The sequence below is a fragment of the Xenopus laevis genome, chromosome 3L (assembly GCF_017654675.1).
Source record: "Xenopus laevis strain J_2021 chromosome 3L, Xenopus_laevis_v10.1, whole genome shotgun sequence".
NCBI lineage: Eukaryota > Metazoa > Chordata > Amphibia > Anura > Pipidae > Xenopus > Xenopus laevis.
The window spans coordinates 66,024,595-66,049,141 of record NC_054375.1 but is presented as its reverse complement, the minus strand read 5'-3'; the positions used below and the strand labels follow the sequence as shown (position 1 = coordinate 66,049,141).

Genomic DNA, 24,547 nt, shown 5'->3' with positions numbered 1-24,547 from the left:
ATGAAATCATTTGGAACTAACATTATAAGAGGACACGTACAGTTAGTTTTATAACTGAATAAAGCATACAGTGGGTTCTCTTTCCAACCGGTACACTGGAATGGTGGCAGGCTCTAAGCATAATATTAATATGCCACTGAGCAGCAGAGGTTACAGAAAGAGTCATCCTTGTAGTTAGCATTTTGCAGGGGGGTAGTAATGTACATCCATTTGCCTTTCAACTGGGGCTTTCCCTTTCGGCATGTGAGTGATCATTAGGCCTACCAAGAGCAGTGGGCACTGCCATTTTTTGTCTGTATATGGCAGCACAACTGTATTTCTGTCAATTGCTGCCATAGGCACCATACTTCTGACTGTCCACCAACCTCCTCAGTGATAAGTGCATGTTCAATATGGTTTGTACACATGCGCCAATCACAAAACAAAGGGATAACCCCCTTACCCTAAGCTATGCCATCAGATTTTGCCACAAGTGTATGGCAGTAGATGGGGAAATTTTTTTTAAGTTTCCAGAGTGTGCAGTGCCCTCTCTTCCCTTATTGGTTGCGTAGCTGATCAATATCCACCACTCATCCAATGACTGATGAGAGCACTCTGCTTAGTAATTTCAGTGTAGTAACCCTGATCGAGGCAAAAGTAAGTTGAAAATATGTGGTCCAGTGCTGTGGTATATAGGGAGGGGTGTAAAGAAGGACAGACATTAGAAAATGAAAGATTGGGGTATTTGATGCAAGATAAACTGCAGGGGAAAGGATGAGAAGCACATGGGAGAACAAGCAGAGAATGGCATGTGGGGGTGGGAGACAGAGGACAGAACTGAGAAATTATAATAGATATGAGAAAGGCAGATAAAGATAAAGAGTGGCCAGGCACATGGGAAAAAGAGGAAATGGGAAAGTGGCACATGGTGAACAATTTGGGAATGAGAATAGCATAGTTATAAAGTAGAAACTAGCACACTGGGAATGGAGGAGCAGGGATATGGGGACTGAGGAAGGTAAGAAAAGAGACAGAAAGATGCAAAGACAACTTGACAAGAAAAGATTGGAGAAAAGATAAGAAATATAAAAGGAGGAGAAACTGTGGATGGTCCAGAGACCTAAAAGGTAGGTAAATATGATTTTAAAATGGCTTTATAGATGAATGGCATATAAATGGGCAATCACAGCCTTAATTTGGCATCCAGGAACATTTTTCATGCTATGTGTTGCTCCCCAACTCCTTTTACTTCTTCTGAATGTTGCTCACTGGTTCTAAAGGTTGGGGATCCCTGGCCTAGAGCATCCCAACAGCCTTGGCCCACTGAAAGGTTGTCAATAGAGTGGCCACTGCTGCAGAAATGCAATGTTACTGGGAGAGGGGGAGCATTCATCAGAACACCCAAAAAAGGGTAGGAAGTGGCATGAATAAGTCTGCATGTGCTGGACTTACACTGATATTGAAATCTGAGAAAAATATTTAAAAATTAAAGATAAGTAGTAGTGATGGGTGAATATATTTGGCAGCCACGAATTTGCTGCGAATTTCTGCATTTCACCGTAAGCCAATTAATTTGCCGGCCAAAAATCGTCCCCGTCAAAAAAAAATTGGCGCATAATAATTGTCATGCTTCAAAATATTTTGGCGAAAGGCATAGATTCGCCCCTTAACTAATAAAGAGTTCTCGTTCTCATAGATATATGTGGGTGTGTTTAAATAAGTCTACTATGGAACTGCTCCAAGTGCCCCTTGGTTAGTAGAGGTGGCCGCATTAGATTTCTAGATTTATATAGATTGTTGTCATATCTTTTAGGTTATGTTTCCTAAAGGGCCATGCATACCAGGATAGGGTAATCCTGTGCCAATTAAGCAGTGTTAGAATTATTTTAGACAATTTATGTGTACGATCAGCCTAATGCTTTAACTAAAATCTGTGGTCTAGGCCTTAGAATATTCTTTAGCTATATGTATATGGCTATTTGGATGATTTGTCCATTTTTTCTACCAACTACAGATGTGATTGAACTATATTAGCCAGCAATAATTTGTAAACATTTAGGATGCCATGTAACAGTAGTTATGCAGCCCTCTAAATGCCAGACACATGTCCTATCCTATCAAAAGTGAAAGTGTTTTTCTGTTTTTTTAATTGTAATATATATTTTTAACCCCATGAAGAGTTTTTCTACATGGATATATTTCATGTTAATGCATTTGCAGCACTTGCATATGTTTTTCTGACTACTCCAAACATTTGCAACTCCTAGAGCAGGAGTGTTGTGTGTTTCTCACTGCCCTCATATGAACTTAATTTATTAGGCAATAGCCAAGGTTTTTTATTAGATACACATAATTTGTGTAAATATTCTGTAAACCTACACAGGCATGGGACTTAGAAGAGGAAAGTTACAAGTAGCTGCTGTAGAAAAGCAAAACACAAAAGGTATCCCATTCACATTCAGTAGAATTGTACAAAATAAGCAAGCCTTGGTGCTAGCAGTATAATATTGCTTTTGTTTCTCTTCATGCACATCATATAAAATTTAAGGAAAGTAGAAATCTGGCTCCCATACATGATTTTGACATATATAGTAGGCAGTAGGAATAAACGTGATGTCCCTGATAGAGATGTCGCGAACTGTTCGCCGGCGAACTTGTTCGCGCGAACATCGGGTGTTCGCGCTCGCCGGAAGTTCGCGAACGTCGCGCGACGTTCGCCATTTTGGGTTCGCCATTGTTGGCGCTTTTTTTTGCCCTCTCACCCCAGACCAGCAGGTACATGGCAGCCAATCAGGAAGCTCTCCCCTGGACCACTCCCCTTCCCTATAAAAACCGAAGCCCTGCAGCGTTTTTTCACTCTGCCTGTGTGTGCTGAAGAGATAGTGTAGGGAGAGAGCTGCTGCCTGTTAGTGATTTCAGGGACAGTTGAAAGTTTGCTGGCTAGTAATCGTTTTGATACTGCTCTGTTATTGGAGGGACAGAAGTCTGCAGGGGTTTGAGGGACATTTAAGCTTAGGTAGCTTTGCTGGCTAGTAATCTACCTTCTACTGCAGTGCTCTGTATGTAGCTGCAGTGGGCAGCTGTCCTGCTTCTGATCTCATCTGCTGACTGCTGCAATAACAGTAGTCCTTGTAAGGACTGCTTTTATTTATTTTTTTGTTGTTTTACTACTACTACTACTACTACTACTATAAGAGCCCAGTGCTATTAGTCTAGCAGTGTTGGGGAGTGGGACTGGTGTGCTAATCTGCTGCTCCTAGTAGTTCAGCAGCACCAACTTTAATTTTTTTTTTTTAATATTCATTTTTTTTTTATTTTACTTTTTTTATTTTACTACCGCTGTAGTAGTGTATAAGTTGACCTTTTAGGCATTATTTGCCCTGTAGGCATTATTTGCACACTGTTTTCTTCAACCCGCCATCGAGCTGTGTGACCTTGTTCACATTCTGTCTAAATATCCATAATATTACCGTCTCCAGAAAAAACACCGGAGTCACTTTTTTCAAGCAGCCATAATATATTTTACGTAATCCGTATCCACCGCTGTAGTAGTGTATACGTTGGCCTTGTAGGCATTATTTGCACACTGTTTTCTTCAACCCGCCATCGAGCTGTGTGACCTTGTTCACATTCTGTCTAAATATCCATAATATTACCGTCTCCAGAAAAAACACCGGAGTCACTTTTTTCAAGCAGCCATAATATATTTTACGTAATCCGTATCCACCGCTGTAGTAGTGTATACGTTGGCCTTGTAGGCATTATTTGCACACTGTTTTCTTCAACCCGCCATCGAGCTGTGTGACCTTGTTCCCATTCTGTCTAAATATCCATAATATTACCGTCTCCAGAAAAAACACCGGAGTCACTTTTTTCAAGCAGCATTCATATATTTTACGTAATCCGTATCCACCGCTGTAGTAGTGTATACGTTGGCCTTGTAGGCATTGTTTGCCCAGTTTTTTTGGCCACAGCCACTGAAGCACAGAGGCCAGAAAAAATATGCCATATAAATGCTGAAAATAGTCATTTTTTGCCATACGTTGACTCAACGTATATGGCAAAAAATGACTATTTTCAGCATTTATGTGGCATATTTTTTCTGGCAACTGTGCTTCAGTGGCTGCAACCAAAAAAACTGGGCAAACAATGTCTACAAGGTCAACGTATGGCGAAAAATTACTATTTTCAGCATTTATATGGCATATTTTTTCTGGCAACTGTGCTTCAGTGGCTGCGTCCAAAAAAACTGGGCAAACAATGTCTACAAGGTCAACGTATGGCGAAAAATGACTATTTTCAGCATTTATATGGCATATTTTTTCTGGCAACTGTGCTTCAGTGGCTGCGTCCAAAAAAACTGGGCAAACAATGCCTACAAGGTCAACGTATGGCAGTTGTTTAAGAGAACAGTAGATTACTAGCCAGCAAAGCTACCTAAGCTAAAATGTCCCTCAAATCCCTGCAGACTTCTGTCCCTCCAATACAGAGCAGTATCAAGCAGATTACTAGCCAGCAAACTTACTATCATCTGTCCCTGAAATCACTAACAGCTCTCCCCCTACACTATCTCTTCCAAGCACACACAGGCAGATTTTTCAGATACATTTTTGCCCTTGATCCCCCTCTGGCATGCCACTGTCCAGGTCGTTGCACCCTTTAAACAACTTTAAAATCATTTTTCTGGCCAGAAATGTCTTTTCTAGATGTTAAAGTTCGCCTTCCCATTGAAGTCTATGGGGTTCGCGAACCGTTCGCGAACCGCTCGCATTTTTGCGCAAGTTCACGAATATGTTCGCGAACTTTTTTTCCGACGTTCGCTACATCCCTAGTCCCTGAAACCCCACAACTGAACTTGCCATTTAATTTTGAGGATTACATGCGTATATAAAACACACACACTTTTAAAAAGGACAAGTCTACAGAGAGTTTGTTGTCACTTCAAAAAGTTCTTTTTTAGCAGACTTTTTTTTTTTTTTTACCATTTATATAATGCCAGTGCTGGGAACATTTTTATATTGTTCAAAGCTGCCTTCTGTACTACGTTCTTGAAAAAAAATATTTTATCAGAACTCAAGAGAACTCATGGGGTTTATATTTTCATTAGTTCATCACTGAAGGGCATGACCGGATCTAGGCTGTATTAAAACACTCACAAGGCTTTACAGTCAAAGCTCGTATGGAGAAACATAGCTAAGAACCTTCAGATTGTTTAATCAAAAGGAAAAGTATATCTTTCAGGTAAAACATTTTAAACATTTTTCAAGATACACATTTGTACTTATGCTTTTAGGTTAAAGGGCTAATTTACAAACTGGAGAGACAAAATGCAAAGTAGTATGCTTTTTGGCTATTAGGCAGTTTGTCACAATGTAAGTTTTATGTAAGGGGCTGAATGTGGGTGGGACATGGACAGCAAATCCCTTTGGACTCACCTTAAAGGGTTGGTTCACTAAACCTTAACTAAACGTTAATTTAAAGGAGAACAACCCCTTTGACTGCATGTCATGCTCAAGGTGCTCCATTGTTAGGGGCAGGGATTCAGATTTTTCCCATTGTTTTCCATTGGCTGTGTATGTGAGTTATGTGCTTTATGTCTTACAAATTTGTACCCAAATCCCAAAAAAATGGTTCAGACCCCCCCCCCTTAAACTCTGAAAAAGAAATACTGACATGCAAAAATCAGGTAATGGTAATATAGTGCTGCAAAGGATGTTAGGAACAGGACGAGAGTTAACATGGGAGCCTCTATTATTCTTTCTACAGATGCTATATCAGACATCACCAAGTAGACAGGACTGAAGGCAATTGTGGCCAGACCAAGTGGAGGCTGATCCTTAGGACTAGTAAGTGGATATTAGTGGGATGTCAGCTCACTCTAGGAGTGAGAGATACTGAGGTTAGTCAGCAAGGACAGCCTGTTGTCCCCTTTTGGGGCAAACGTGAGCCAGCTAGGGAATTGGAGCGTTCAGATGAAGGTTAGAGGGAACCTATGGGAGTTGTAGGGAGACTGCTCAAAGGAAGCTTGTGTACTGTATGTTGGACATGCCAGAGGAGTAGGGAGAAGGCTTAATTATGAGACAAGGCCCCCTCAATGGCTAATGGCACTCTGCTCATGCATTTCCACATGACAGGGGTCCTGGAGGAATGCTGGGTGTGAGAGAGAATAATTGGAACTAGTGTTTACTGTGTAATTGATCTACTTTGCCTCAGCAACTAGAGCCCGGTCTGGAACCTGCATTGGGCTTTTCAATAAGTCTGCCCTTGTTCATCGCATTGCTGTGTACCATGTCTACTTCTTGCAACAAAGGCCATTTATATGCTTCTCACTGTAATGGGTGTCTACCTTCCATGGGTAGCAACTTGGTGTTTAGTTATAACAGCCAAGCAATAAGAAATACAATTTATTAGCCACCATAATTACAAGTATATTGGCCAGCCCACATTTTATTTTTGCAGTTGCATAAAAAGGTACCTGGCTAAAGGCCCTCTCATGTTTCACAGGAAAATAACATGTGTTTCTGTTACCAAAATTATACTTTGAGGCTAAAACCTGTTAAAATGGAATGAGCAGTGACAGATTTTGGTATATACTGGGATTAATTCTGTGACTACATCATGTGCTGCAATGTAAAAGACTTTATAGTATAAAACAAGTAGCTCAGTGGAATGCTTGGAATTTGTAACACCATAGACTGCATGCTGTAATACAGACTGCCCCATGGGAAATGAAAAACCCAATTTTATTCAGCTACGAAAGGATCATGCTGCAAACTTTTTTTCACAGGCTGGAAAGATTGACCCACAGGAGTGAAATTCACCGCTAATTAATAAAAAAAAAAAAATATTACATTATACACAGCATATTAACAACATACAGATCCAAAAGGCAAATAAAATGCAGCTAAACTCCTAGTCAGAAGTGGTACCACATAATAAATTTAATGAGACCATTTAACAGTAGAAAAGTATTCTCCTTGGGTAAATTGCATTTATTATAAAATAGGGGCCTTCACAAAATGTTGTCCCTCAAAAAAGGCTTGAAACAAAAAATGTCTACAAACTACTAGGCTAGATGAAGAGGCATGGTCATATCTTTGTATGGCTACAGTTGATTTCAAGATTAATATCAGTTTGCTTTTATATCTTTCAGTTTATCAGTTTATTGAAAACTGTGACGTTCTTGGCTAAGCCTCTACCCAAACCAGACTAAGGTGGCCATACACGGAGAGATCCGCTCGTTTGGCGATGTGGCCAAACGAGCGGATCTCTCCCCGATATGTCCATCTTGAGGTGGCCAATATCGGCTGATCCGATCGTGGGCCCTAGGGCCCAATGATCGGATCCTAACAATGGGTAACGGGTGGTCGGATCATCATGGGACCGCATCAACGAACGGATGCGGCCGCGATCCGACGGGGATTTCTAGTCCCGTTCGATCTACATTTGCCCGACTTTCGGCCAGATATCAATCGGGGAAGCCTGTCAGAGGGCCCCATACATAGGCCAATAACCTGCCGACTCTGTCTGTCGGCAGCTTTTATCGGCCCGTGTATGGCCACCTTAACTCATGAAGTTTCACCCCATATCTGCCATGGTTATGTTGCTTTTTGCTACATGGAAACAAGGTTTTGTTCTGTGAAAGATGTATACTTCCACCTCTGCAGAACCCAAACTACATTGCACAGCGGAAATGTACTGCTTTAGCCTGTAAAGTATCAGTACAATACAATTATCTTAACTTACGAAGATGTGCCTATTTATAATGGACGCATTTAATACAAAACTTGTAAAAAATATTTAATTATTACATTTTTGCAATTTCTTAATTGAATGCAAACTATAATACAGTTTCATACTTACTTGATTTCCAGAGTAATCCGCATGTTAATTGGTGTGTACTTGCTGACTGGTATCACATAGCTGTAGTTTCCATTTCTGAATGGGTAAAAAAAATATGAATTTTTATTTTGTTTTCTTGTGCTTGATTTGATTTTTACTCAGCATTCAAAAATGGCTATGTTTGAATGCTCCAATGTTTAGCATGTAGATACAAAGTGTTAAAGGAAAACTATACCTCCAAAATGAATACTTGACCAAGAGATAGTTTATATCACATTAAGTGGCCTATAAAAGAATCTTACTAGACTGGAAGATAGATGTCAGTTAATATTGCCCTTTTACATCTTTTACCTTGAGCCATTATTTTGTGATGGTCCATCATAGATCACCTGACCAGAAATACTGAGCTCTAACTATAACAGTAAGAAGTGTGGGAATAAAATAAAGAACTTTTGTCTCTTAATTGGCTCATGAAACCTAATATGTATGAGTGCCCTTGGTTTGTTTGTGTGCAACGTGAATTGTACGATCCTAGGGGCAGACCATAGTACTTAAAATGGCAATTTTCTATTTAGAATTACCCAATGACACATACTATAAAAAAGTATACGGTTTATTTAGATGAAGAAGGGTTTTACATATGAACTGTTTCATGTGATATGTTTTTAGGGAGACCTACATTGTTCCGGGGTTTCATTTTCTTTTAAAGGAAAATTCTACCCAGTAGTGATCCCTACTTCTCATCTACATATAAATGTAAAGGTGGCCATACACTATAAGATCCGCTCGTTTGGCAAGGTCGCCAAATGAGTGGATCTGAACTCGATATGCCCACTAATGGCTGAGAGATATCGGATGAATCCCCGGGGTCGAACGATCGGATTACAATACTACAAATGGCCTCCGACGGGTCGCAGGACCGCATCAACTAGCCGATGCGGTCCTGGATCGCACAAAAAATCAAACTTGACCGACCAATATCTGGTAGATTTTTGGCCTGATATAGATTAGGAGGACCCGTCGGGAGCCCCACACATGGGCAGATAAGCTGCCGAAACGGTCTAAAGGACCAATATCGGCAGCTTTAATCTGCCTGTGTATGTCAGATTAAAGCTGCTGTATTTTAAAATACTTTTGTATTTTCTATTCTCAGTGTTGTAAGAGATGACAGACTAAAGCTGGCCATAGACGCAAAGATCTGAACCGTGTGTGGAGAGTCCCGACATTTTTCTACCGGCGGAGATCGGTCGTTTGGTCGATCGGACAGGTTAGAAAATTTCTGTCGGCTGCCGATAATATCTCTGCGTGTATTGCCGATCGCACGATTTTCAGTGGGAGACTGTCACTAGCTTTGGTCGGACATAGATATCGTACGATTGCTGTCAGGGGCAGAACATTGCTGATCTGTTCTTTAACTAATCTGACTGGTAAGACTTTGATCTGAATGGTTAGTGGCGGGTCGGGAGATGGGAAAGTCCGATCGTATGATGATTCGTACGATCGGATCTTTGCATCTATGGTCAGCTTAACCATCGTGAGTGACGTATTAGTAAGAACTTATGATTTCTACTTATGTTTTCCCAAAATATGTGCTGAGTAATCAGTGATAGAATAAGCAGCTCTGAAATGTATTATTCCATAATATATATATATATATACACCATATAAATCTGTTACCTTCTCATTTCTAAGTAAACCGAGCTGAGCCATATGTCTTACCCACAATGCAAGCCTTTACTGCAATAGTGACGGTCTATTATTTGCTGATTCTCCAGAATCTGTATAGAACTGATCGATGTATCAATCCCTGGAACAGCAATGGAATAATATAAGAGTATAGGAAACAGTGATATAAAGCAGCTATAAACCACTATAAACCCTTCAAAACAAAGAACAGATTTATAAGAATGTCACATGGTGCTATTGAATCTAAATCATGAATAAGCTCATACAAACAAACCGCACCAAACACAACATAAAGTTTAATAATAACGCAGGTTACACCAAGTGCATTGGATAAAGGTATTTTGCAAGGAGTTCTTTATTGTAATTTTTCTGTTCAGAATTCTCTGCATAGAAATACAGTCGCACTTTCTACGTTTCTGTCTTGGCATTTTGCACAGTATTCCATGTCTGTCCTCTTGGTTCTAATACTTATGCACATAATGTTTAACATTTCGTTTACTTACAATCGCTTGAAAATGGAGGTTTATCTGGCCATCTCGTCTTGCTCATGTTTCTTTTGAGACTCCCTAGAGAGGAATAATTGTTATTTAGTAAAGTAAAATCATTAATGTAAAAAATTAAGGAAAAGAAACAAATATGCCCTAAGTTTACACCAGTTCATTACTTTTGGTTTAGATCCCCTTTAAGGTGTAGTTAACCTTAAAATTCTCTTTTAGCATCACGTAGATGTCACTATTCTAAGACACTTTGCAAATGTGTGTGGTCTTCAAAACATTTAGAGATGCACCAAATCCACTATTTTGGGATTTGGTTGAATCTCGAAATCCTTTCATTGTTTGTACGATGAAAAGTTAAGTTATTTTAAGGATTCAGATTCAATTCTGCCAGGCACTTGGATTCAAACCAAATCCTGAATTTGGTGCATCCCTAAAAATATTGAAATTATTTTGAAGACCCGCCCCCACCTGGATCCGCTAACCAGTGATCTGCCCTGAACCTGCTGACCCATGCTATGGCATTTTTGCCAGGCTATACGAACAGGCCGAACTCTCCCTGGCATGTTCCACATGAGTGATGTCACATCAGAGCAGATTTGCCAATAAAGAGACAAGCTCGGACTTAATCTACAGGGTGCCCATGGACTGCCCTCACAGTTGGGAGAAAGAGGTTTTCCATCTAAATCCAGACAGATGTAGGAGGTTTTCCACAGATGTCCAACCTGATGAAGGACTCTATCTTAGCCATTTAATTAATATCAGGACTCTATCATAGTCGCTTAAAGGGGCTGTTCACCTTTAAATTGACTTTTGGTATGATGTAGAGAGTGATATTTTGCAATTGGTTTTCATTTAATATTATTTGGGGGTTTTGAGTTATTTAACTTTTTATTCAGCAGTTTCCAGCTTGCCATTTCAGCCATTTGGTTGCTAGGGTCCAAATTACCCTAGCAACCATGAATTGATTTGAAGAAGAGACAGGAATGTGAAGAAGAGAGGGTCTGACCCCCACCCCTTTAATTATTTCTAGCAGCTAGCAAATAGTTTGGACGTCATAATGGAAGATCAATATGAGAGGACCTTAAAACTAAAATCTGAGCCCTCCAATGGCAATTTGTTTCTTGTTGATGGGGTCCATACCCTGACAGCAAAACAGCTTGAGTTGCAGGCTGGAAACAGACATACAAAGTAAACAATGAAGACAAATCAAAAAAGTAATATAGGTCCGCCTGCAATATACGAACAGTTAATAAACATTCTTTTAAAGGGAGGAAAATAAAATAAAAGTGGATATTATCCAGGTCCAAGAATATTGTTGTCTGTTGAAATCCAGACAATGGTGGACATTTCATTGGCCTGTGAAAACCAATTTTTGTACAGGATCACTTCATATTGTATTTTATAACTTTCATGAAATGATATGAAACCTGTTTGATTGGGCAAATCCTAGAGTATTATCATTATACTTCAACAAGCCATTGTAAAGGCTATTTCTGAGTTATTTGTACTTACTTTTTTTAAAAGTCTTTGTTTCTTCATAAAATATATTTCTTAATGTTGGTTGTTGAATTGAACAGCAATGTTCTTCCTCACATGGCAAAATATCACAAAAACTGATTTCACTTCCACCGCCTCCTGCAGGTTGGGTTGTTTTTGCTAAGGTAAATGTACTTTCACTTAACCCTGTAATAGAGAATAAATATTTTATCCGATTAATAGTTTGGCATATGATCTGTGAAATGAACGTTCAGGTGCAGTATGCACAATAAGATGCACCTTTATTCGTAATGCATATTTAAACCTGCAGTTTTGATGGTAGTGCTTTTGTTGACACTAAATTCGCAACTGAAATTTGTATATAGCAAAATATTTTTTTACTAAAAGTAAATGTTGTTTTAAAAGTGCTGGGGATCTTAATAGTAAGTGAAGCCTTGACATTTTTAAAGTTTTTTATTCAGGTTTATACAAAATGCTCAGTTTAATTAGATAATTGCAACTTTACTTACATTTAACAGTGCTTTTAAGTTGGAAATGATTTTCTTACCATGAATAGTCGTGTGAAGAGATGTGACCGATGTGCTGGCAACACCTGTAACATTATTTCTGCGGGGGAAAAGGGACATTGTATGTATAAAGGGGACAGAAAAACATGACATAAGACTATTTCAATTTAGAATATTTTTTACATGGATTATGAGCACCTCAAGTGGTTAGAACAGAACAGTCCAACTATAATTTGTGTAGGACCACATCGAAAGACAAGGGATTTATTTGATCCATTATTTTAGTATATTTTGGAAGCATATTGATTTACTTCCATCTTCCAATCACTCCAGCAATGCAAAACTATATACAGGGCCGTTATTAGAAATCACAGGGCCCCGTACAACAAAATTTTTGGGGCCCCCTGGGCCCCGCCCACACTAGTGCCCAAACCCCACCCCAGATCCTGTCCACTCCACCCAAGCCCCACTCCATCCCGCCCAAAGACCACACAGACATCAGAGCAAAAAAAGGTAACCCCCCACACACAAGTTATAAAAAGCTATTGATGGTTAGGCCCCCCTTACAAGTTAAAAAAAATTGGGGCCTCAAAAAATTTTTTTTAAAAAACATAACATTGGTGGCAGGCCCCCCCTTACAAGTTAGATTTAGAAAAAAAAAAAACAAAAAAAACAATGGGGGCAGGGGCCTATAGAATATTAAAATAATACATTGGTGGCCAGGGAATTAAAAAAAACAAAAAACCCACATTGGTGTTTAGTAGAATTGAACTCTTGGCTTCAGCACTTCAACTTCGCCTCCTTTCGTGACTTCGGGTCTTTTCGCTGCTTCAGGAGTTCGGCTTCAGCTGTTTTCGTGGCTTCGGGTCCTTCGGCTGTTCTTGGCACTTCCGCATTTCGGCTGCCCGCACGGCTTTGGCAGCTCTTTTCAAAACTGCAGCACTGCCGGGCGGGCCCCCTTTCATGCCCGGGACACTTGTCCCCCCTTTCCCCCCCTGATGGCGGCCCTGACTATATATATCGACATGCTTATATAAAACTTACGATGTTGATGGTTCTCGTTCAATGGCTTCATCTTGTACATAGAGAATATATAGCGTAGAAATGGTCAAAGCACTGAAAAGCAATAATTGCATCTAGATTACAAATATACACTAATAACTAATTAATGTGACTAAATCATGAAGTATATTTTTATTTCATTGTTATGATTATGTGTATGCCAGATCCTGTGTCCTTTCTAAATAATATAACAGATATCAGTTGCTAAGTGCACTTGTTGAACTGAATACATTTGAAATAGGTTGTTTGGCCTACTTATAGGCACCGAGTATTTGAACGTACACAACGGAGGATGCATGGAAACCTTAATTATCATCAAAAGGCCTAACCAAGAGTATGTATGATATTTCCCTGCCTACTCCCTGCCAAATACATATGCTTAAAAACCAATATAGAGGAATAATTACTCACCAAAGTGCCATAAGAGTGGTGAGGGAAATCACTAAAGTATGGAATATCCTTTTTGAGCATTGTTCTTGTTTACTTGAGACCTAGAAAGATATATACCAACATGTAATTGCACTATAAATGACAAAAAACTATGGGTAAATTGCACACATGGCAAACACTTTAAGCACTGCTCTTTTAAGCATCCCAAAAATTTGATATTCAAGTGCCCAAATCTTTCCCCATAGACTATTATTGTGTTAACACAAGCACTTTGTAATCAAAAGTGGTCTGTTCTGGGTTCTTCAGCACCAAAGTTTTAGGCCCATGGGCCATTTCGCTAAATGTTCTAAAATAGAATAAACACAAGGTAAGGCTATATCAATAAATAGCTGGCAATATCATTTGATCATCTGAAATTCCTGCAGGTTGCATTTATGCATTCTGGAGCACAAATACTTAAGGGCACATCCTGCTGGATACTTATAAATCAAACCCACAAGTTGTTGGTGCTATTATATTTGAACAAGTAAAGCCATTTATTATTATTATGCTAACCATTAATATGTATTTTTAGAGCGCCAACATAGCTGTAAAATGAACGTGTTTATACAAAGAAATGACATACAGTATATTACCTACATATAACATACAGAGTGACATACAACCAGTACGAAAGGTGAGAAAGACAAAAGAGCTAATAGAATTAAAGTACTACATTTGTACCATTTAAATAGACAACAGCCTACTCTTGTGTTTCACCACAACACCCCATATGCCTTTCAAAACTATTAGAAAACATAAATAGAAAGTGTCTTCTGAATGAGAAACATTCCTTTGTGTCCTTGTGGTTTAGGTGAAACAAGTCATGTACAACATTCAAACCATGGTCTGTATCAGATAAGAAGTAGCTTGCAATCTCCAGTCTGGCCCAGTTGCTTGTTGAGGAATCTCTTCCTACTTGCAGTTATTTCATTTAAAAAAGGGATGGATAATTTTGACAGATATTGTTCACAGTAGCTTTTGTTATAAATGAAAGCTCTTGCCAACATATTTCAGACTCAACCTATAGCCATCTGCGGCTATTACCCTTGCACTAACCTTTTTAACTTTAACTGGAACTGGCTTCCTTTGAAGTGGAACGTGACTTATTCTACTAAGGCCCCTGCAAGAAAAAAAAAACATGAAATAAAAGATTTGGGATATTTTTCACCCTGGTACCATGTAAAATCTAGTATCTGTAATTTACTTTGTCATATGGCAATGGCACTTAACATTAATCCAGACATTAATAAAACAAATGCCTTATAACCATGACCTCTGCTGTAGTTCCCTGCTAAGAAATATCAAGAATAATTTACTTGATGGAATCTTTTATTATACGTACAAATAAAACAATAAAAGCAAGAAGTGTAAATTAAGTTTTGGGTCCTAGAATGAAAACTGATTGTGGAAGCCATATTGATTTAGTGGCTATACAACAGGTTTAAATATAAGCATCCTCTAACCGTGATGGAGATCTTGAAGGTGACTTGGCCTGAGGTTTTTCACTGGTAGCTGACTTTAGGCTACTTATCCGTTTGAGCTTGGCAAGTTTCTGATTCCACAGCTCTAACTCCTCAATCCTCATCTCAAGGTTATTGGTAAGCTTGCAGAGCTGCTTTACTGCGCCTACATTCTCCATAAAAATTTGATCCTAGAAGAGAAATTCAAGAATTAAATGTGTCCATTGTGTGTTCTTATATTATGTTATTTCTTATATTATGTCTAATATTTTGTTATTCAGCAAACACACCTGCTTGTCCTATATTGCCTAATAGCAGTTTCATGCCTTATCATACAGATGTGATCCCTTGATATAGAGCAAGATAAGAATACAGTTTATATGAATTAATATATTTAAACCATGAATGTGTTTTTTTATGCCATACCAGTACTGTGCAGTGGCTTCTTAGTATGCATTAAACTTGAATGTAGAACACTGTATAGTATACTGTATATACATCATTTTAAGGCCATTTATTGACAGAAAATAGTATCACCTTATCAACCATCAAGAAATTTTCAATTGTCTCTCCATCTTCACATGTAACATTGCCAGCTTCTTTAACGGCTTGTGGCAAAACCTTCTTCACCTCCTGTGCAATAACACCTAAAGAAAAAATGTAAGCATCCCATTTGTAAGTAGAGACTTTGGATAACAACAGTTTGTTAGGGGGTCAATACGAGGACAAAAAAAACACACTTTTTTAACCTTTTAAGTGCCATAGTCTGTAGAATCTGGTAGCTAGTTCTATGCTTCCAGGTTTCATGTAATTCTGTAGGAAAAACCAATTGCCTAGGAAGCATGGCCTAGCCAAGCTCAACAAGCACATTTTAAAGAGGCAAATTGCCAAAAATATGGTGCAGTTGTTTTTGCACTTTGCATCTTGCCCTCTTCCAAATTAGATTTATACGTCTAGTTTATTCTTTTGTTTTTTAAATCTTCAAGCTGTGTTGGGAATGTATTGACAATAAATCTGGCCCCTGTCAGTTTCAAACACAAACTGCTGGTGTAACCTCTGATTTGTTTAGATTGCATTCTGTGGAATGTGGTTTCTAACTATACAAACATATACATACATATATATATACATACATGTATTACCTGTTTCATGGGTGGAATCTATTCCCATAGCTTTTGCAAATCCAGGCTTGTAGTCATACTCAACTAGCCTCATCTGGGCGATTCTTCTCAGCTGCTCCAGAGTGTCAGCCTAAATAACGAGTAGTAAACAGCTATAGATATAGTCTCATGACTCACTCATTTGTATGTAAATAGAAGCTTTGATATACTCCTGTGATATTAGCTGACTATATGAGAAACACCAGCTATAACTTTACTGTGGAAAGAGCATTCATTGATGCATACCACCAAAGTGAAAGAAAGTTGTGTGCTGCTGAGCATGAAAGTATGCAAAAACTTCAATAAAAGTTGAAGCAGTTACAATTGGCTAGCTTGGCATATTGAGGAGGGAGGGGGTCATGCTGGGGGTTTGCTGTTCAGATATACTAGCTGAGGATGTGGTACTCAATGTACTAATGCGCATTTCATTTATATATAAACCCTGACTGCTTTCTTTAGCTGCCATCATTTTAATTCAGCAGTTTATGTATATATACAGGTATATGCAGCTTAGTGCTGAAAGAAGTACAAAACTTTAAGCATTTCACTTGTGTAGTTGCAGTGATATCAAAGGCTAGCTGATGCCATGCTAAATGCAATTACAATAGTCACATTTGTTTTCAAACACTGGTTGCAGAGTGAACATTTTCTGCTTAGAAAAAAAAAACTTGAACCTGCTCCTGAACACGTAGAGGGGGTTTTTAATCGAAGTCCGAATTCATCTCAATATTTTCTGCTACAAACTCCTATCAAATCCGCTTGGGTTTTTTGCGCTTATTTATTATTACATTTTCCTGAGAATTTGCTTTGCGGGAAAAAATCTGATTTTCATGATTTTTTCATAGACTTTTCATGATTTTCACGATTCTTTCTGGATTTTCCCCCCGAAAACTTCGGGGTATTGCACGAAACACAGTGCACGTCAAAAAAACCATTGGGACGTCTCCAATTGACTTATATGCAACCTCGACAGTTCTGAGATGCCTGATTTTCAGATTCTGACTTTTCCATCCTCGGGGTTTAATAAAATTTGTGATTTTTTTGAAAGTCTTATTTTATAAAAAAAAAATCACGAATTTTTTGTGATTTTTGCATTCGGAGTTTAGTAAATAACCCCTGTTGTATGTTAAATAATGTAAATGTTGATGTTGAATATATACATTTCTTAAGTGGAATCGCAACCTACTAAGAACAGATTCTAATTTGTCCCCTTAAAGGTCAATGTTTTGAACTGTTGTCCAGAAGTAACATTAAATGTGACACTTGTGTTGCACTTGTTTGTATTGTAAATAGAAGTGAAGCAGCATGTCCTTGAGCTCACCTCCTGGATATTCCTCTTTGCTCGACTGTCAGAAGGATGCATGACCGTCCCCATCACTTTCATATTGCCACATACAACCAGTGCTTCGTCTGGTGTGTCAGTGTTAATTCCAACTCGCCCATGAGAGACGACTGTCTCTGGGACATGCCCGCGCTGCCACAGGACATCATTATCATTCTCAAATTGCCCAGGGTTGGACGCCTACAAAATATGAATGTCAGAGATACAATTACAGGGAGCGTAAGAACCCTTCAGGGAAACTGTCTGCTCGGCACAGCCTCATTTTTCTACAATGGCGATTTATTTCTGTTTTAAAGGTCTCTATCTCTGTAATGCAACACATTTGGTTCTCTAATGGTTTTGAAATTTACCTTAAGCAATAACATTAATAAATGTTATGTTACACTATAACAGGGATCCCCAACCTTTAGAACCCATGAGCAACATTCAGAAGTAAAAGGAGTTGAGGAGCAACACATGCATGAAAAATGTTCTTGGGGTGCCAAATAAGTGCTGTGATTGGCCATTTGGTAGCCCCTTTGTGGATTGTCAACCTACATTGAGGCTCTGTTTGGCATTACACCTGGTTTTTAAGCAGCCAAAACTTGTCTCCAAGCCTGGAATTCAAAAATAAGCACCTGCTTTGAGGCCAGTGGGAGCAACATCCAAGGGGTTGGAGAACAACATGTTGCTCACGAGCTACTGGTTGGGGATCACTGCACTATAACATAACATACAAGGAGAAATAGTTTAGGAGAAGCACTCTCAACACTTCTTTGTTTAACACATTCACAACCTGACAAGGGGTGGCAAATACCCCAAGAAATATTGCCACTGTTTAATGCCATAATAAACAGATATCACAGCTTTTATTAATTTTTACAGATACAGGTATGGCCAATTTGTCAAAATATTGTCTTTTGCGGATAAACTCCCATTTTAAATAAAACCTGAAATGCTTCCTTATTTATTAAAATCAGAATATAAAAAAACTTGATTGAATACAATTGTGAAACAAACTGAAATACCTTGAAAGTATACAAGCTCAAATAACTTTAAAAAAAAAAATGCTTCAGTTTTGCCTTGGACAACTCCCATTGACTTCTATGTGAACTCGGATATTATTAGATGGCACATTTTTTAATTTGTGTAATTCATAAATCTTTCAAATTTGAGTTTTTAAAAATCTAATTTGAATAAGTAAATTAAAAAACTCAAATTATGACAAATTTTAATCTGAGCATTTATTAATCACCCCCATAAAGTCAACAGTTGTATTCACATGGATTTCTCATCCCCAGAGTACAAGCCCCACACAGTGATGCTCCATTACATTCTCTCTGCCCCAAGCTAATTTCACTACTTGATTTCCTTTCAAGCAATTCATGACTTGGGTACAAACCCTTTAGCTCTCCTCAACAAAGCCTTTGACTGCTCTACCAATTACCTTGTACCTACTATAGTGCAGTAGGAGTGCCACAGAATGAATACAGCGGATTGTAATATTTAGCAGTTGTTATGGGAGGGAATATATGTAGAATCAAATTACTTCAGCTGTAAGGCAAACTTTAAAAAAAATAGTGCTTAAGGAAACAATTCAGTGATCGTTTATTACTGAGTTTTACAGCCCCTTTTGAACTCTGTTATAAACGTGCCTGGAATTTTGCAATTTGACAAGATGACGGTAGAAACAAATCATATTTACAAGGAAGAAATCTTCACCACGCAGCCACAGAAATGATGATTTAGACAAAATGGAAACTGCTGTTTTGCTACACTACATTAATTTATAAATATGAGACACATATAAAACAATTTTGCTGATAGTGATAGTCTTCTGAAGTGGTAGTTTTCTATCTTCTTCAATGTCACATTTTTGATAGGCTATTGGGAAAAAAACAGGGCTCATTTACAATGCTGTGTCTGCTATTTGCTTTTAACTTGAGATTGGCTTCCATTTATGTATGCAGCAACATAGGCCCATTTATGTTTGCGGCCCATAGACCTAAGGGATGCCCTGGGCATCCCCTAAAAAGCTCCTACCTTACACATCATTTAAAATGTGTCAATCAGGATGCGTCACTCAGGACTGTACCAACTTGAATCCATACACTTGGTGAGTACCGTCTGGGTACTGGGAATGCTAGACAGTTCCCTAGATCTCCTTTGATGCTAGATCTCCTTTAAGGAGCACAGACTGTTCTTTTGTTGCTGTCTATCTTACCACTTCTAAGAGGGTGCTATTACAGTATCTGCTATACACTGTCTATACTTCATTCATGGGATCTCTTTACTCAACTTCACTAAGGTTCCAAAAGAGGAAGAACCATATGCTTGCTCCCCATAAATAAACTGTGGGACGGAACAATCACTTTACCCTTGAGCGGACGGGAACATATTCCTCCCCAGGGCATAGGTTACAGCTAACAGAACTTCCATTTGCAGAGTATTCAGGATTAAGCTCAATCCGAAATGTATGGATTTAATACATTCCAAGTTTTGACCTATGGAAAAGACTTGCCTCCTAGCAAAACAGATGAAAACTGGTGGACATTTTCCAGTCAACGTATATGATGCCAATACTTACCCTTACAATGATTCTTTCTGAGACATGGGCAACTACTAAATGTGACTCCTCTCGACAAACAGCGTACAGAGCAACTACCAGCATGAAGTACCTATGGGACAGACAGAGCAGAAAATGACAGGATATCCTCATAATCCTTATCTGGGAAACATCCAGCTCCTTAGCATCCAAGAGATGTAATGGTAACCACTGAACTGTGTATGGGGACATCTTATCTGTATTGTTCATATTGAAGCCTTAGGTAAGTGACCATTTTATTATTTCCAAGTACTTTGATTTAGGAAAATATTTTAACACTATTAGTTTAAATTAATAATAGCTAAATAGCTGTTTGTCTAGAATTACCAGATCATCTGCTGATTGGAAGATATGTAAAAAATGGTCACACACACACACACTGAGTTCATTGTGCAATCTGGTCAGTTGATAATCAAACGAAATGTTTATTGCATTTAAACTGCATGGATTCTCATCCAACAATGCTGCAAAATATTAAACTGGATTACTGTCTATCTATCTAGCGATTTAATCAGAGTAACAGTCACACAGCAACAGGATCTGCCATTATGTTCATGGATTCCCAAAAAATACAAAAGATTTTGATTTTAGTTAGCTTAGCCCAACACATTAAATAATTAGTGCACTATAATATCACTATACCGTTGGTCAGGGTTCGGTTTTCCCTTTTTCCGCATGTTATTAGCAGTGGTTTCACTGAAATGTAACCTTCCTAATGTTACTTTGGTGATCTGGTCTGATGGTAAATTTATCCTGCAAAAGAGAACAATGTAATTCACTACAAAAAAATTGTATTACCACTGTTTTTTGAACAGCAAAACAGCAATATGTTATTTCATCAAAGAAATCCAAATAAATACTAAGAAACATCCACAAATAAGAACTCCCAGAATGCCCCCATGTATGTTGAGTACATATAGCCCTAGAAGTATCAGGAGTCCCTCTTGTAAGGCACATGGCACACATAACAGTTTGAACTATACGGTTTTAAGTATTTTCCTTACTATCAAGAAAGTGCAATTAAAAATGTGAACAGGGGATCCTTCAGGAAATGTAGGAAATCTGCCCCTCAGTATCATCCTCTCACTTATCTTACAAATTCCAAACATTAAAAAGGGGTGTTAAAGGTCGATGCCACAAAAAATGTCATCAGTAGTGAGTGGTGATTGTTATGTGTTCCGAGTAGACATCAATGCTTACATTTTGGCAAGTTTATTGTCTTTTACCCATACAGTGGTGTACTGTAAATGATTCAGGCTCACTCATTTCAGGCAGGATAAAGTGCCAGATGGGGATGAGTAGGAGAAACCATACAGCAGACCTTGTGATCACCCGCTCCCCCTGACCCCTGCACACCCCACTGGAGTTGTAGGTTTGCTGTATGGTAGTTACGCCACACCATCCATAGACTAACAGGCTAACAAGGCAAGGCCGTCAAACCAAGCAGCTTAAGTGTCTTTACTTTCAGTTTCTAGCATATTTATAAAGCTGTGTAAAATGGTTTACTCCTAAATAGCAGTATAGAAAGTGGTGTAAAACACATGACATGTTTATAGAGTCTCACTGTAGTGCTTACTTGTGAATTAATGCCCATGCATCACTATTGCTGAATATAATCTTGGTATTGATCAGCCAGTGTATTTTCTATAACCTCCAACTGATTCTGAAAATAACACTATTGGGGGAATGTAATAAAAGTCAGTAACGGAAAAAATATTCGCAATGCGAAAAGTTATGCCTTTGTGCAAACAAATTTGCCTTTGCGTGCATTTAATATAGCTTTTGCAAACCAGGAAACTGTTTAGCGACCACTTCCGGCAGTTAAGAAGGTTTGCAAATGTTATAGTTTGCACCAGTGTGCAGTGAATGTAATAAAACTTCTTACTGAAAAAGTCCCTTCAAGCACTTCTTAAAAGTGAGCAATGTGCAATTGAAATTTGCAATGCAATAACCGTTTAAGGAAGAGTATTACATTGCAAAATGCTTATTTTTATTCTTATTTGTGCAAATTGTTTTGTTCTTTGCAACTTTTATTACATCCGCCCATATAAGTTTATTCTGCCTCACTCCTGAGACTTAAATTAATTTTACGTTGGTCATGCACCTACCAATAATTTTGTACAAAACAAATTTGTTTTGTATGTACTTTGAATAACGTTTAGGAACTGGGCAGGAGAATTGAATCTGCCAATGCACCATGTTGGCCAGTATGTAGTACATTGGCAGATGAGTAAGTGCAGAGGTGCTGCAGCTCCTCTTCACTTTTTGGTGTTCCAATTCAGTGTGCTCTTTGTATGAATGATCTGGAAAAAGAAACTGTATCTTACGAAACAGGATTGAAGGGCCGTTTGCTGCGATCCGATTGGGACTGTTCAATGGTGATTTTCTGGTTTGTAGCTTCTACCTAAATGTATGAAAGACAACATATATCAGTTGTGTATTAACAGCAGTTCTATGATAAAATTTAGACAAGCAATAACTTCAGCTAATACAACTAATAAGGAACATAAAATAAAAGGTAAAGCTTTCAATTTCATGATGTCTGGATATCTGCACCATATACTCCAGCACCCTGTGCGTCACATGAATACATATGAACAGGTGGGTGTTTAAAAATGCTCTTACCTGTATTTAAGGTAAGGCACATTCAATAGCAGCTTCAGCATGTGCCGAATGATAGTCCTATATTTCTGCTAAATGAGGGCATAGGTGAACAGTAATTAACTTTACATCAAAATAAAATGGAAAACTTGGCAGAAAATAAATATGTTTATAAAGATTCTGTATGTAAAATAATGCAGAGGCTTTGTAATAAATAGAGTATTTGCACCTCTGAGCCTCATTATTTTGCATGAAGAATGTGAAATACTCTATGTAAAAGCACTGGCACAACTATATATAAAATTTAGGCCACAATTTACACAAAAATGTATATTTTAAAGGGGTATTATAGAATGTCCTCTTTTTGGAAACTTCTTTTGGTATTAATCATTTATAGTTTTTTAATTATTTGCTTTCATCTTTTCCCTTTTTACAGCTAGCAAATGTAAAATGCTATCTGGTTGTTAGAGGTCACTGACTCTGGCAGCCAAAAATCTGTTCTCTGAGGCCACAATTTTATTCTTCCAGTCTCTCATTTACATCACTGCCTGGTTGATACAGTAAATTGGACCCCAGCAACCAAATAGTTTAACTTAAATAATAATTTTAAGAAAGTCAGTTGTAGTGAATGGGAACAAAGCCACGAGGAAATTTCGGGCGACTTCGGAAGACAAAGCGATCCGAGAGCCATCCCTCTAGCGATTCTACATTCTAGCCGACGGGAGGCAGTTTGGGGAGATAAGTCGCCCCGAAGAAGAGGAGACTTGTCGGCAGGGTGCGACTAATCTCCCTGAATCTAAGTGTGTGCCCTGACCCTAAATAAGCAGTTTTTTGCATGTCAATCCATTAAAATGGCACAGGAACTACTGCGTCACCTTCTACTCCAATTAATAAAATGCCCCTTAGTGATGCTGTTAAAGAGTTAGTATGTCACCTCCCTACATGCTGTAATTTTCCCCAAATTGGGAGATTATAGAATTGTTGGGGAACATATTGGACATTCATGTAAACCTAGGACTGACATTTTTCAGGTCACACCACTATATAGTCAGGCATAAAGATATATTCTATGGGCAAGGGTCATGAAGCCATTTGTTTTATGAAACCAAAGAGCACAAGACAAATGGCAATGACTGCAGACTTCTCAATATGATAGAATGTGGGATGCACCAAATCTACTGTTTTTGGATACAGCCAAATCCTTCATGAAAGATTTGGCCGAACCGAATCCAGAACCTAATTTGCATATGCAAATAAAATAACAAAAAGTCACATGATTTTACAGATTCAGATCTGGTTCAGCCAGGAACTCTCCTTGGGTGGCAGCAGCCCACAAGTTTCTAGGGGTGGCAAAATTCATATCACATTTAAATAAGAAGAATTTTGTCAGATTGTTTGCAGAGTTCAAAGCAACTGCCATTCTTTTCCAACGTGCTGGATTGATACTGTCAATCAAAGACAATGGAGGAATAGTTAAAACATTTTAACCAAAGAAACACTTCTAAACAATTTCCAGAAAGAAAATTAAACTAAAAACAAATATTTTCATTTGGTATGCAATGTATTGCAATATGAAGTTTTGTTTCTTTTTTTCTCTCTATCTCTCTGTCATCAGAAATGTACTATATATATTACAAGTCTTGGTGCTGATTATGGGCAGCAGAGTCGTGCAGAGAGGAATACTTACTTTAACACCAAAGACTTTCAGCTTAAAGCTTTCAATTGCGCTGAGACCCAGCTGTGTCTTGACATATTTAGGGCTCCCGAGAACTCTCATGTGGACTGTGACCTGGAAATGGTTCTTCTTCTGGCAAACATATGCATCATCTACTGTTGAAAAATTAAATCCTTTGTCTGTGATTACTTGGTATCCCACTGCAGGACTGAAAGAAAGGACAG

The 24,547-nt window shown here is 38.4% G+C and overlaps 1 protein-coding gene across 1 annotated transcript in view; it reads right to left on the bottom strand.

Moving 5' to 3' along the window:
- Positions 1-24,547, bottom strand: part of myrfl.L (myelin regulatory factor like L homeolog) — a 52,716-nt gene that overhangs the window by 8,837 nt on the left and 19,332 nt on the right. Inside the window, exons 7-22 of the mRNA XM_041586350.1 lie at positions 24,336-24,531; positions 22,375-22,451; positions 20,690-20,800; positions 20,030-20,120; positions 17,443-17,643; positions 16,104-16,212; positions 15,499-15,608; positions 14,965-15,152; positions 14,558-14,621; positions 13,481-13,560; positions 13,052-13,123; positions 12,049-12,107; positions 11,517-11,687; positions 10,011-10,073; positions 9,541-9,628; positions 7,843-7,917 (exon numbers count right to left, since the gene is read on the bottom strand). Of these exons, the coding sequence (XP_041442284.1) occupies positions 7,843-7,917; positions 9,541-9,628; positions 10,011-10,073; positions 11,517-11,687; positions 12,049-12,107; positions 13,052-13,123; positions 13,481-13,560; positions 14,558-14,621; positions 14,965-15,152; positions 15,499-15,608; positions 16,104-16,212; positions 17,443-17,643; positions 20,030-20,120; positions 20,690-20,800; positions 22,375-22,451; positions 24,336-24,531 (1,755 nt within the window). The remainder of the gene's footprint in view (positions 1-7,842; positions 7,918-9,540; positions 9,629-10,010; positions 10,074-11,516; positions 11,688-12,048; positions 12,108-13,051; positions 13,124-13,480; positions 13,561-14,557; positions 14,622-14,964; positions 15,153-15,498; positions 15,609-16,103; positions 16,213-17,442; positions 17,644-20,029; positions 20,121-20,689; positions 20,801-22,374; positions 22,452-24,335; positions 24,532-24,547) is intronic.